Here is a 15234-nt window from a genome sequence, read left to right as displayed (position 1 = left end):
TATTATTATTGCTATTATTATTATTATTATTATTATTATTATTATTATTATTATTGTTATTGTTATTGTCAGTTATCAATAACATCATTGCTATCTCTGTTTTCTTTCTTTTCGTTGTATTAGCTCGATGAGAGCACTATAATGTACTTTTGACTCTGTTGATCCTCTATAGGGCTTTAACTTAAGTTGTATCATTTTCATCAGTGTTTGTATTTCTTTTTTGTATTTATATGTGCTATCTGGTAGGATGGAAGAGAAGGCCTTATGGCCTTAATCCTGTCAGATTAAATAAATTATTATTATTATTATTATTATTATTATTATTATTATTATTATTATTATCCTGTTATGGACTTCGCTTAGGAAACAGTAGAAACAGAGGTACACAGAAGACATTGCATATAAACTCCATTACTGCTATATTATCATTACATAATTCAGCTTGTTCGTGTATGTCTTCAATAAACCATAAATTTTATATTTATAATAAAATTGATACTTTTTTGTTAATATAATATGACATGTAACTGGCCGTATATATCGATTGTAACAGTGATAGCATCCATGGATAATAAGGAAGGCTGTAGAATACCAGAGAGAATATCATCGAAATGATAGCCGTCCAAATCTTGGATTTAAAATATCGGCATCCTAATCAATTCAAATGAATAAAAAAGAAAATGTAAATTAATGTTAAAAAAATACACAATGAAATTTTAAAAAAGAATATTCTGCGACAAGATGTGGTGGCTATAAAAACGATAAAAATTTATTGAAAATAAATAATATACATTGAATATTATAAAGATGAATAGAGATGGTGATTGATGATGTTCAGTGAAGATTTTAAAATGGTTGATGCAATTGTCTGGAAAGTCTTATCAGGAACCTTTAATTTTCTGAGGATCTCCAATGTAAATTTGGGAATTGTTCCTCGCGCACCAAACATAAGTCCAATGACATTCCAATCTCGAATATTATATTTATGACTGAGATCATCACAGCATGGAAGGTAAATAGCGCGTTTCTATTCATGTACCTGCTTTGGTTGATCTTCATTAATTTCGAATCTTACAGTGGGGTCAAGAATGAGACCAGTTTTTTTTATCTCGGTCAATTATTATGATGTCAGCACGCCGTGTAGATCCTTCCGTAGAAAGACATTGAACTTCCTCATATATTTCGTATTCACCATGTTCCCTTAATCTGTTAGCAATTATTGAGCGGACTGTGTTATGTCTGTCAATTCGCAGTAATTCGCCCTGAGGGCAGAAACCTAGCACGTGGGGTAACGTTTCAAGCTCATTGCATCTCCTGCAATGGGTATTGCTAAGGATTCTACCGTGGAGAGATCTAACTGCGATAACATTGGTGCTCATTGGTGAGTTTCACCATTTTCATGTAGTATTATTTATTATTGTTGTAAAATAAAAGTATATGAATAATTTGAAATCAATTCATATTAAATAATAACGTCAACACGTTATAAAAGTCATATTCACATGTTTTAAAATACTAATTCCAGGAAAATAGCTTTCCAATTCGCCATGTTTGTTAAAGTCCTCGGAAAACGATATAATTTCGTATCGGCATTTCTTTAGCAGCTCAGTATACTAGCCATTACTGCAACATAAACCATAAAAGGAACCGAATAATTTATATACTACTTTGGTGAAGTGACATGGTAAAAGTTTGTAAATACATTCCATTTTATCGATAAAAAAATAGCACTTTCCCGATCTGATAAATGTTTTATTGTTGCTTATATCGTATTCATGTAATGGAATCTTGATTACCTACCCCGCTGTTCAATTAAAAACTACAACATTCCGCTTAGTCAGTTATTGCTCCAGTAATAATTTACGCGGATGACTATGTAAACTCTATCACACGTACCGTCATCTGAAATTGAAAACAGATAATGTAAATGAAGAGCTCGGTGTACGCCGAACAAGTTTTGATTACCGATGGAGTTGATATCGTTATTGATACATTTGTAGGGCTGGACTGCGTTAAATGTAGTCCACTCAACATAATATAAATATTACTGTTGTTTACTACATATTTTGAGCGGCCAATTCTTCTCTTTTAATTAGATTAAATTATTGAGCATATCTAACTCAGCAGTGACGGTTTGGTTAAATTTAATCAGCGCTGCCGACACTTGGGTAAAAATTCTTCTTACCCTAATTTATCCCTTGGTAATTCAATGATAAAGCGCGAGCTATCATTCTGCGAACTTGGGTGGAATGATACTTGTCATGAACGAGTTGGGAGAAGAAGTTAATGCCCATTCACAATGAAAATTAAACATAACTGTAACATAAATACGGAAGTTTGCAGCCAGGTTACCAAATGGGATCATTCACAATGATTCGCATAAACACTGACATTAACATTACCGTAAGACGTTAACATGAAAGTTTGCAAACTCCAAACTTTCATGCTCATGCTTACGTGATTTGCAAACAGAACACAATCGTGGAGCGCTGAAGTATACGACAGAATATGAGGAAGTGGCGTCGTTGTTATGTTTTCATGGTTACCAAGTATGTTTGCTGTTATGTTTATGTTCCCATCGTGAATGATGGTATGATTTCTTAATTTTACCGTAACGTTTATATTCTTAAGTTAACGCTTACGTTATGTTTAATTTTCATTGGGAATGAGCCTTTAGGCCTAAGTATTGTTTTCCTTAACATTACCCGTACAAATTTAACTCAACCAAAACACTGTCATTTCATTTTTATCCTATCTTCGCATTACATACAGTCATAGCCTATATCGTATCACACCATATAATATGTCATATAGGTATATCATAATATCATATCATAAAATATCGTATCGTGTCGTGTCATATATCATATCATATCATATCATATCATATCATATCATATCATATCATATCATATCATATCATATCATATCATATCATATCATATCATATCATATCATATCATAACTTGTCATATCATAACTTATCATATCATATCATATCATATCATATCATATCATATCATATCATATCATATCATATCATATCATATCATATCATATCATATCATATCATATATCATTATGTGATATTGGGTCGACACGATGCCAGATTTTCACTTAAAGACAATGACGGGCCATTTCTGCACTGTGTGAATGCAGACAACTGAAACGGCGTACATGTTTCATGTAAGAGGAACCGGTTCTCAGCCAAAGTGGTACCATAATACGTGAGGAAGGGTTGAGGATGACAGAGTTGTTTCGATGATGCAAACGAAGTGGAATAAATCAAGCAAGTTTATCATTACGAAGATAATTCAAAAGGGCTTCACGATCAAATCCACCGACATCTCCATACTGACTAATTGGCGCTCTTAGTGGTAACTTTTCCTCAGATTAAACACTGTGCACCACTTTGTACCTCCGAAAATAAGTGATCACTTTTGCACAGAGGATTGAATTGAAACCTTGAAAGTCGTTTAATATCAATTGTTCTAGCCATATTGAATTGACTCATAAAAGCTCTGTTTATATACGACATTGATTTATTACGTATTTCAGTTCGTATTCGAAGTACTGGAATGGATGTTTGTCTAGAGATGAAAGCCAAGAACGCCTAGAGGTTAGGCAATCTTCAGAACAATGCAAATAGAGTGAAAACACTAAATAAGAAGAACAGTTCTTCCACTATCATGTCGGGAATAGGCCACAGACCTCTTGGACGGAAAGCGCTGTTTGATTTATCTAAACATTTCATTTGAAGTGGTTGGTCAAATGTGAAGCCTCTATTATATTTCGAAGAATATGAAAATTATGAAATTCACAATTTGATAACATTCGTAATGCAAATCTGTTGCTAACAGTATAGGCATATAAATAAATTATGGGGAAAAGAAACTGGCTACCCTACCACATTATCTCCTGGTTTAGTTGCCTCATAAGTGGTGCCTTGTTGGTATCATTTATGAAGTTCAGACCTGTCTTCGGACAGTTGACTAAGCAAAACAACAAATGAAGTACGCTAAATTGAAGTCTTTCACATATTATTTTGTGCGAGATCGTGCGTATTTGCTTGGTTTCCGCACAAAACCAATCCGCGGAAAGTGTGAAATTCCACATTCAGTATTTCCAACCTAACACACATAACAATTTCCCTCTTCTTACCGCTTAAGTGACATATTGATTTTACTGCTTTAGGCTTTTAACATATTATATTTAGAGACGTTTAACATAGTAATAATTATAAATTGGAAACTTACCACTGCAATTTCACCTAAATTGTACTGTTAATTATTGTTTTTAAATATTTTAAAAATATTAAGTAAACTCTACAACTCCCATAAAGTTACTGCATTCGATTAAGGAAGCCGATGTTATTACTGCAATATGCTATATAAATAATAACTTATTGTTAAAATATTAAAATGAAAAATAAATCATTACATAACCTTACCGTTTGTTTTAAGTTCGCATTTATAGACTGGGGGGGGGGAAGACAGACGTATATCACGGCCTGCTGGAGTATAGTAAACACAGAAAACATTTTAAAGCAACAATGTTGAAGATAGATATTTCTGTTTTTCAAATTTGCCGTCATTGAACAGAAACCAAGATGGAGATTTCATTGCAACTAATTAGAAATTCGTCTTTCAGGTATGTAATAAACGAACTTCGCACAAAATAATGTACGATACACGAGCGGTATGTTTTCTTTCAATTCTCGGAAATTAAAAAAGCTCAACTACGTTTCGCTTTTTCAAACTTTTCCTCGAACATGAAGACTTCAACGTACCGCTCTTGTAACGCATATTACTATTGCACACATTTCACTGACCCATGCGCATAGGATGAGTGCACTTGGCTTTCATTGCGAGGAAGTTGTTTTTGTGGCAATACGCAGGTAGGGTGTTTCATTCGTATTCTATCGCGCATTGCCCCGCTTCGTACAAATTAATTATTGTTCTCATCTGAAATTGGAACAAAAGCCGGGCGCCTCCTACGCATCGCCGCTCCCGGAGATGGGACCCACTAGCAACGCTGGAAATGAGTCGAACAAAGCACGCTTAGGAAATGAGAGCAGGAAAAGAGACAAAAACTGCGATTTTGTTTGCAAGCTGCACACAATTCTATCGAATAGAGCAGTGGTGCTCATTACGCGGCCCGCGGGACGCATGCGGCTCTGAGAGGCATTTATTGCGACTCTTGAACTAAAATTGTTATTTTTTTTTAGAAATATTTGAGTTCTGTAATTTGAAACTGGATAAAACTTTCCTTGTCCTGCATCATTACTGTAAGTCAGAGGTCTCCAAAAAGCGTATCGTCATTCGTGCTCTTGATACTGCCCGCCGAACACAGTGTGCTGTAAGGCTAGAGAAGGGGGAGAGACTCGTACCTCAACATATGGGAGCGATCAGTGGGGGATAATGGCATCGGTCTGCTTATGTTTACAAATAATATCATCAAAAGAATAAGAAATATCATACGTTTGTATATTATTTTGACATATATGAAGCTGCCCGCCGAACACAGTGTGCTGTAAGGCTAGAGAAGGGGGAGAGACTCGTACCTCAACATATGGGAGCGATCAGTGGGGGATAGTGGCAACGGTCTGCTTATGTTTACAAATGATATCATCAAAAGAATAAAAAATAGCATACGTTTGTATATTATTTTGACATATATGAAGCTGGAGCCCCGTCTGTTGCTATTGACACAAGCCATTGCAAATTCAACCTCTTCTGTTCTGACAAAGATCTTCTCCAGTTGTATTTTGTAATTACATCTAGAAGACATTCAGACACAGTAAAATGTTTATTAACTCCTCAGATGAAAATGGCTAGGTGAGCTTTGTCATTTCTATCTGTTTTTTCGTCCAATGCAAATGAGTAAGCTACAAACTGGTTAGTTGTGGTTTCGACTTCAGATTCAATTACATTTACAATCTTGAAATTCCTTCTCTGAACTGTAATTGGAAACAATTTAATTTTCTTAAACTTTGATTTTGTTCTGGACACAGTATTTTAGTAACGTCCTGTATGAACGATTTTACAAATGATGCTTGTGTAAAGGGCTTCATTGATTTTCCAATATTCCAAGCTAGAACATAACTAGCAAGAAGTCTTTTTTTGTTTAAGACTAAGGACACGTGTGTGAGTTTTGTTTGTATTTTCTTGTTTTATATTTATCAAAATATTTGTAGGCCTACGCATTTCACCTAAAATTAAACAAAAAAGTATGTTTGTCATGCGGAACTGAGTAATATACTGACTATAGTCTCAAAATAAATTCTTTTCACATGTCCCACATGCCTGTAATTGTATGATATTCTTTGTGAAGAGTCGAATATTGTCGTCGCATGTTGAATTTTAACACACGCTTCAGAATTTTCGAACAAATTAAGCATTTCACATTCTCCCCATTAACACAAAAAATGTATCTTCCTATTTATCCTTGATTGTACTACGTCCATGATTAGAAGACATTGTGAAACGGTGGAACACTTTGACCAACACAGTGATAATGGCAGTCCGCCACTGCTCTTCGTTTGCTCATAAACATTGAGTACAGTACAGGTGGCTTCGGTTCCGTTCAGGGGCTTACTCGCGAGTAGGCTTTTGGAGACGTCTGCTGTAAGTGAAAGTTTTGAATAACGACACGTATTTGTTTTCTTAAAAAAAAAAGTAGTTTCATGTTTCATATTGTGCTTACTATGTATCTTGATAAAATAACGGGTTATAATCGTTGTATCCTAATAGATATTGCAATAGCATACATTTGAATTTTTGTAAGTGTCCAAAACATTCTCAATCCTTATAAAATGACCGAAAATGTTAAAAATGTCCGTAATATCTGAGCAAAAAATAATGTATTCCTCTCTACATATAAAAACGTACTGACAACAAAAACAATAAATAGGGCTAGGATTTTGGTGACCTATAAATCATAAAATAATGTCCTAAAAACAATACATTTATGACCTAAAAATATTTAAAAAATGCCCTTAAGAATGCCCTAAAATTGATCTTACATAATTGGCTTAGTAGGAAAAGAGGTTTTGTACTAAATATCTAGACTAGTAGTTAAATTAAATTCTAGTATTAACATTTAAGTTTAATTTTACACAATTTTTTCTAAGTAGTACACTTTAATTAATTATTTTATCTGATGTAGTTTACATGTAGTCCACCAGAAGGTCACTCTTATCCGGAATTAGCAGGTATAGAGGAATCTATATGGAACGGGTGGTTTGACTGACCCATTACATGGCTGTACTACGTTAAAATAGCAATATTTGTGTAGAAAAACGATTAAAACAGTATACAAAATAATGGGTATTAATGGACAAAATATGTAGAGAAAATATCAAAGGAAATAAAGATTATTTTACATTAATAATGGGGATTTATAGACAAAATTAAATGAAAATGCCTAAAAAATAACCGAATAAAACAAAAAAAAAATGCTCTTATGAGTTGAAACAGGCAAAAAATTAAAAACAAAATGCCCTAACATATGTGTCATAAAACACTAAGTTTATCATATAAATATTAAAGCAGCTATGTTTCTGGCTTACTAGAAAAAAATATGCAATTTCATCAAAATCCTAGCCCTAACAATAAACAATAAGTTAAATAATCAAGTAATATATATACAGAGTGTTAAAAAGTATCCAGTATTTTAGGAGGTGCTACTATGCATCAAATCAAGAAAGTAATGTCTAATAAACATGGGTCCTACAACACATACTTTCTGAGATCTGAACACTTATTCGTAGGAGGTACTCAATGTGACGTCCATTCATGGTAATGAATTCCTCTACCCTTCGGCGTAAGGAATCACGCACTCTTTGAAATTGACCTGGTTGTTCTTAATAACCAAAAGTCTAGGGGCCATATTCATAGACATTCTTAGCCCGGGCTTCCGGTGGATGATCAGCGAACTAACGTTTTTCGTATTCATAAACCAGTGTTAGCGATATGATATGATATGAATCCTGTACAAGTAACCTATCGATAGCCGGGGCTAGTTTAGCACGCTCGTAGCACGGGCTAGCGAAATGTCTATGAATAGCACCGTAGGAGATTTAGGTTTGGGGAACGAACAGGCCAAGGTGTGGGGCCTCCACGATCAATCCAGGGATCCTGAAATGTCAGCATCAGGTGTTCACGCACATTGCGGAGAAAATGTGCTGGTGTGCCATCATGCATGAGCCACATCTATAGTCTTTGTTGACACGGGATATACTCCAGCAAAGTAGGCAATACGTTAATAAGAAAGTCCTGATAACTAGCCCCAGTTAATTTCTGTGGTTAAACGTATGGCCCTTAATCTATCGCCAAGAACGCCTGAGAATCGGTACTGATGCCTAGTTTCTTCAACTGCATGGGGATTTTCATCAGCTCACACATGCTGATTACGAAAATTCACAACACCATCTCTGCTGAACCCCGCTACCCCGCTCATATCCGCAACCAAACTTTGTTTTCAGTATTCCTTGCGACTTATCAGTATTCCATCAACTACGGTATGATTATCTGGTAGTCTGCTGTATTGTAGGACAGAAAAATGCATTGCCATAAATGGTCGTCACATTGAGCACCTCCTATGAACAAGTGTTCATATCTCAGAAAGTATGTGTTGTAGGACCCATGTTTATTATACATTATTTTCTTGTTTTTATGCACATTGTCACCTCCTAAAATATTGGATACTTTTTTAACATCCTGTATATGATGGATATTTGTTCACTCTGTGCAGGGAAATAAAAACACTCACCGTAGATTGCATCACGTCGAAATCGTTGGCCTTCTCAGGATCCTTTCCGTACAAGACCAGACTTTGGTTGAGGCCCTTGCTGAAGCCTTCCAGCAGCTTGGTTCGGTATGCGTAGATGGACACACCAGCGCTCACCTCTAGCATGAAGATCACCATAAGGAACGCACCATACTGCAAAGAAAGATTAGTAGTGAGTGCAAACATTCTTGTCTTTTATGACTCAGAGAGCAGTGAAAATACGATAAATTTAAATATTTTTAATTTAAACACTATGAAGTTCTGATACCTCAAACTCTGCAAAAAGCATTGTATTACAGTTCTCTACGTACAAAAAAAAAAGTTTTATTGTATTTAGAAATTGTAAGGTAAATTTTCTCTATATTTCGGTCGATTTGAGATGGAATAGCTCGTATGTACATACTGCAGTAGTTGCTCGCTTAAGCAACAGTCCATTCTTAGATTAAACATTGAAATGTAATGGGGAAATATCTACACAAGGAAAGAAAAACTATGGCTTTCTGTGGGTGGGTGGGTGGGTGTGTGTGTTTCTAGGCCGTCTCTCAAAGCTACATTTACAACTGAAGTGAACTAGATTGTTCACTAAATAATCAAATGTGACGTCAGAAGTTATGATCCAAAGTTACAAAGTGCATAGCAATTAAGTTCGTTGTAGCTAGTAGTCATCGCATTTCAAACTGGCGGATTAAGGTCACGTACAAACCACGCACAAGTCACTGAACTGAAGCACTGGTAATCTCGGCAGTCCCAGCTGACTTTAGTTGAGGAGAATGGTCCGGGAATGAGGTAAACATGCGTGACAAATGCAGTCCATTGCTTGACCTTGATCCGCCAGTTCGAAATGCGCTGACATTAGTAAACGAAAATACTTGCTTGATTGATGACTTGTACACTAAACAAACATGGATACCTCGTTAGCAAATGGAGTTTTGAAATCTGAAGATGTTTTGAAAATAAAATATATATAACACTTTAACTTTGAATATTTCCAAACAATAACAGCTGATAACTCGTAATGAAACTGGAGTAGGACACTGAAATTTAGTGCTATACCGTAATGTCATTGTTTTTAGAAAAATAGTCTATGAAGAAGGCTATGATTGCAGTAACATTTCCAAAGCTCTCTAGTGTGTAGCCTACTTTAAAAGTCAGGTAGTTGGAGTCACTATCCTGTAGTATAGACATGGGAGTAGTATGTAGTATAGTGGGACACGGCCTAAGAATAAAGACACAAACAAATGAACAGCCAACGTAAAAGATAAGTTAATACTAATTTAACTATCTTGATTCTAATGAGCAAATTTTGCTATATCGCACGCTACATCGCTGGCTAGCGTGCTAATAAAGATAGATGCTGTCACAACCAAGGCTATAATAGTAGTGTGCCTAGTAGAAAAAGACAAATACTATTATTATTCCTTTTCCGATGGCCGTTATACTAAAAAAGTAATCGTATTATCAACAGTAATATCACTAGAGGTTTTGATTTATCTAGAGAAAATCAAAACTCGAGTGGGATTTAATTGACTATTATACGATTAGAAGAAAGTATATAAATATTAGAAGAAATAAAGTACTCTAATACAGTAAAATATTAATTGATTTTTCTATTTCGCTAATGTTAGTTTCACCAAAACGTTTGAACGGAGCCGCCATTTTCAGTTGACTATCTATGCGGTAAACAAATGACGATCGAAAAGCATGTTTTATAGCACCGTAAAGAATTTGTAGTGTGAAATGTTGGCAAACAAAGAAACACATGATAAGTAATAAAAACAAACAAATGCTAGGGAAGTGATAAAATTGTAGCGATATACAGCCATGATTAGTTGAAACACGTCCTTTCGTACCGTATTATTGATCAAAAGTAGTATGGCGTAGTAAAAGTGTAATAATCGAAAGAAATATATTCAAATGTCGTCCATTCTTTGTACTCGAAGTGTTCATGCTACATAAATTAGTTCATTTAGTCCACTATAATAATAATAATAATAATAATAATAATAATAATAATAATAATAATAATAATAATAATAATAATAATAATAATAAATCACTACCATCATGCTTTTACAGGTATTTCTCTTTCTTTTATTTTCCATGGTTTCTATTTGAACAATTGAACAACAGTATGGACGAAAACATGGGTCCATCCTTGAAATATGTTGTTTGAAATTCCTTACTTTCTCCTATAGAAAATAAGCTTTCTAGATGAAATAATATTTAATATTAATTAATGTTAATATTAGAGGAGAAAAATTCGCTCCGGCGCCGGGGATCGAACATGGGTCCTTGGTTCTACGTACCAAACGCTCTCAGCATTGAGCTACGCCGAAGTCCAATCCACAGCACCGGATCGAACTCCCCTCCTCCAGTGTTTTTCCCTTTGTGGCCTGACTCCAAGTTGGGCATGTATGTTGACATTATATTAAGTCAACTGCCATTATAGAAGGAGCGCACTCAGTTGAGTGACTTGGTGGTCCACAGTAATATGCACAGTAATCTGTACAGAAATATGCACTGTTGCTAGAAGTATTTACTAAAGATTATTATTTTATTGGTCCTATCTGTTATGGTAACAATTAAAATTTCTAGATGAAACTCATCTCGAGTGCTCTGGTGATCTCTTAATGCATAAGTTTGTATTTAATATTAGAAATTTCAGTTCAGCAATTCACATTAGTGTTTTCTTATTAACATTCAAGTCTTTAAATTATTTATTATTGAGAGAGTTGCTGTAGTCTTTTTTTTTTCGGAATGTTCTCTTAACGTTCCAAAAATACACTCAACCCTTGCACCTTTATCCTCAAAATTTATAAATCTAAGTATGAAATATCGCGTGAATAGCAACATCTATAAATGTGTTCCGGTATTTATTTATATCTTCTTTCCACATGCATTTCTGAGAAAAATTTGTTAACGAGTAAATAATTCACTGGCAATTTAAAACAATATATTTGTTTGTGTAATCAAAATGTATATATTGTACCTCTAGTACTGCAGCGAAACCTTTGGATGCACGAATGTCACGCTCCTGCTGTTTGTTTCGGTTTCAGATGAGAGAGCATGTGACAGGCATGTGCCTTACATGATGAATGAAAACAAAAAGCTCAGACAGATTTTAATTCTTTCATTCCTTTCACTGCTAATGTAATTGTGAAACGTAAACAACTAGTGAAAATGGAAAAGCTGTGTTTAAGTGGGTGGAGATCTACCGTCATACCGTCACACTGCACTGGGGTCTTCATACAACTATCTGCATCACTTTCAGTCATTTCATAATTCATACGTCGGCATTTTGTGACTCTGGAGCCAGCTCCTGGAAAAATATGCAAGTGAAGGGGAGTACAGACGAAGAGGCGATACCTGGGATGTGAGCTGTGTGAAAAGGGAAAGAATGAGCTATCAGAAACAAAGTTTGTTTCATAGTAGTTAATAGGAATTATACGAATCTCAGACTAAAACCTGTTTTCCCCCCTCCATATCCATTGGTGATAGAGCCACGGCACATGACAAGGTCACAGGACAGGTCTTGCCTCCTCTACTGTAGTTGAGGCTGTACCGCCACTTAAAAAGGATTTGCAGTTCATTTGCATTCTTTGAAGACCGTCATTCGAGATCTCGAGAACACATAAGAATCGAATTCTTCGACAATTTTCACACGAATACGCCCATCACAACAGTCCCAGGCGACTGTAATGTGCAGACACTCGAAGTCAAATAATAAAGCTACTAAAAATAATATATTGAACAACCGAACGAGCTGGCTCAGATGGTCAGGTTTCAGACCCGCATTCGGGAGATCTCGAGTTCAAAACCCGTGTGACCTTACAATCTGACTGTAGTTTTTCATGATTTCTCTCAGCCACAAAGGCAAATGCCGAATTGGAAATTTACATACCACGATTCATCACCGCTTTAATCGCGAGTATCATACACATTAAAAAAATCTAAGTCAGTCACATGAACACAAGCCATCTATAACACACGATAAAGGCTGGTTCACAATAAACCGGGAACGAGAACCAGAATGAAAGCAAGAAGCAGAGGACGTGAATATGAAAATTTTTGATTCACAATAAACCGAGAACGTAGAATATGCATATCGATATGCATGTCAATAACGATATCTATCTCGTTGTTTTACTTGTGTATAATTGATTAATGGCGTTCTTTCATGAGTACAAGGCAGCCAACATAAACACAGGTTAACCAAGTTCGAAATTTCAACTGAAACATTTCATTAGGTACGGTACTATAAATATGCCCATGCATCTTTATTATCACAACCTATTTTAAGTCTACCATGACGTAAAATAATTAGAGAAGAAACATTTGTAATAAAACAAAAATGAACACAACAGTAGTTATTGAATTGAAGCATGAATATGTAGTCTGTAATATAGCCAATACAGTAATAAAATATGATTCACTTACGATCGGTATTCAAAGATGTTGCTATTTCTCATCTTTATACGAGGAGCGCGCTTATCGTAAACGTGAGGACTTTCCTCAACACTCAATATTAGAATCTCATCAAATAAAACTTGCTCCATGATGCACAGCACAGAACAAAATACTGCATAGGTTATGTCACGGTCTTCTTGCTACAAAATATACGACAACAAAATAGCTTTTAGATGGCAATAGAATGAATCTAGTGGGCTGTGATCGGAAACGTGAACGCCGAAGTTGAAACTTGGCCAAATCTCCGTTCCCGATCCCGGGCTCCGGTAAGCTTTTCGTTAATTGTGAATGCTTATATTTAAATGTACACATTTTAACAATTTTACCGTTTTCGTTTTCGTTCCGATTCTCGTTTCCGGTTTATTGTGAACCAGCCTTAACAGTAAACGGAAACTGAACAGTAATCAACGGCCTACTGATATATCCAAAGGTCCTACATACGCGATATGACCATAGATGTTAAAGCGTGCATAAATGAAAATTTAACAAAACAATGTCTTGAATGCAATACGAGTACAGATGCCTCAAACTAGCAAGATGTCTCGTTCGCGCAGGCGCATAGAGCACTTCTCCCCTACCACTGTCCGCCTACTACTGTGCACTGTGGACTAGAACGGTACAGCTCAGTTCTAATAACAGTTGAGAAGGCTGCATAGGGAGGGTACATCTTGAATACATTGTCAAGAGGTCAACTTTTCAGATAATATGACTATACCTGGGTATCGGAGCCTAGGTGGGCCCCCTCCGTTAGCTCTACTACTACCCCTCTCCAGGCAGCTTCCTAGTTTGAGTCATCTGTACTACCTGTTCCACTTCACGTTACCTCTCGGAGTGATGTCGCTACCGTCTCTGTTTACATCAGAACTACGGTGACTTGCGTAGCAAGCGGAGTTGCGGGGGTAGGAAACACGGATGATTCACGAAGACGCCGCGGGTAACGTGAGCTGAAACGGGTTGTACATATACGATGATATTCAAACTTCATTTATTTTTTCCAAAAATATTTTGCGAGCTTCATCGGCCTGCTGCCCCTAAGGAGTAATGATATGTTGCAGGTTGCATCGGCGCGCTAACAAGCAAACATTCTGATGGGGGCAGATAAAAAAGTTGTTTTTGTCTCTCTCACCGTGTTAATAATGTCAAAAGAAGTGCGTACACAAATTTTGGCCACTCGACTGCAATTACGAGGGTCGTAAAAAAATAAGTTTGCCAGGGGCCGTTAACAGAAAGAATATAGAATTTCATTGGAAAAATTTATTGGAATAGACACAGCAAATGTTGAGCTATTTTTCAAGATATTCCCCATCAGAATTGAGACATTTGTCGTCATATCATGGAATCGACAGAGCGGTGCAGACGGCTGTCAAATTCTGGTTCCGATCCCAGGCGGCTGACTTCTACGACACAAGAATACAAAAATTGATCCCGTGGTATGACAAATATCTCAATCCCAGTGGGCGATATGTTGACAAATAGCGCAACAATATCTGTTTCAATAAATCTTTCCATGCAATTGTACTTTTTTTTTATAAACAGGCCCAGGGAAAATCACTTTTTTGACGGCCTCTTAATTGCGGTCGAGTGGCCAAAATTTGTATAAGCGCTTCTTTTGACATTATTAACATGGTGGAAGAAAAATATTTAACTTTTTTATCTGCCCCTATCAGAATGTTTACTTGTAAGCAGCAAGATGCGCATAAAGTAGGCTAGTATGGAATGGCGACGGAAATTATTCCCGAGTAAGTTCCCACTTAAACGTTCCACGCTAAACGATTCCACTGCACGTTGTAGGCCTAAGTAGTCTACACTTATTCCTATGTCTACAAAGATAAAATCAGTTAAATACTGCAGTTCAGCCCTGGGCATAAGAGGGGGAGTAAAAGGGACCGTTTTATAAACAATGCGCAGTAAGGCTGTGTGAATCAGTGGTGGATTTTAGGCGACCAGCGAGAGCCGTAAGTTCGTAAACGCTATGAT

General features: G+C 36.1%; 1 protein-coding gene and 1 long non-coding RNA gene across 3 annotated transcripts in view; one reads left to right on the top strand and one right to left on the bottom strand.

The window, feature by feature from the left end:
• LOC138710906 (tetraspanin-7-like) overlaps positions 1 to 15234 on the bottom strand; it is a 289955-nt gene that overhangs the window by 141654 nt on the left and 133067 nt on the right. For both annotated transcript variants that reach the window (XM_069842100.1, XM_069842101.1), the window contains exon 3: positions 8773 to 8943. In XM_069842100.1, the coding sequence (XP_069698201.1) occupies positions 8773 to 8943 (171 nt within the window). The remainder of the gene's footprint in view (positions 1 to 8772; positions 8944 to 15234) is intronic.
• The window catches only part of LOC138710907 (uncharacterized), a 220256-nt gene that overhangs the window by 104973 nt on the left and 100049 nt on the right, over positions 1 to 15234 (top strand). The window lies entirely within an intron of this gene.

Source organism: Periplaneta americana, chromosome 12, assembly GCF_040183065.1.
Source record: "Periplaneta americana isolate PAMFEO1 chromosome 12, P.americana_PAMFEO1_priV1, whole genome shotgun sequence".
NCBI classification, from domain to species: Eukaryota; Metazoa; Arthropoda; class Insecta; order Blattodea; family Blattidae; genus Periplaneta; species Periplaneta americana.
Note: the sequence above shows the minus strand (reverse complement) of the source record. Positions and strands in the feature narration are given on the sequence as shown.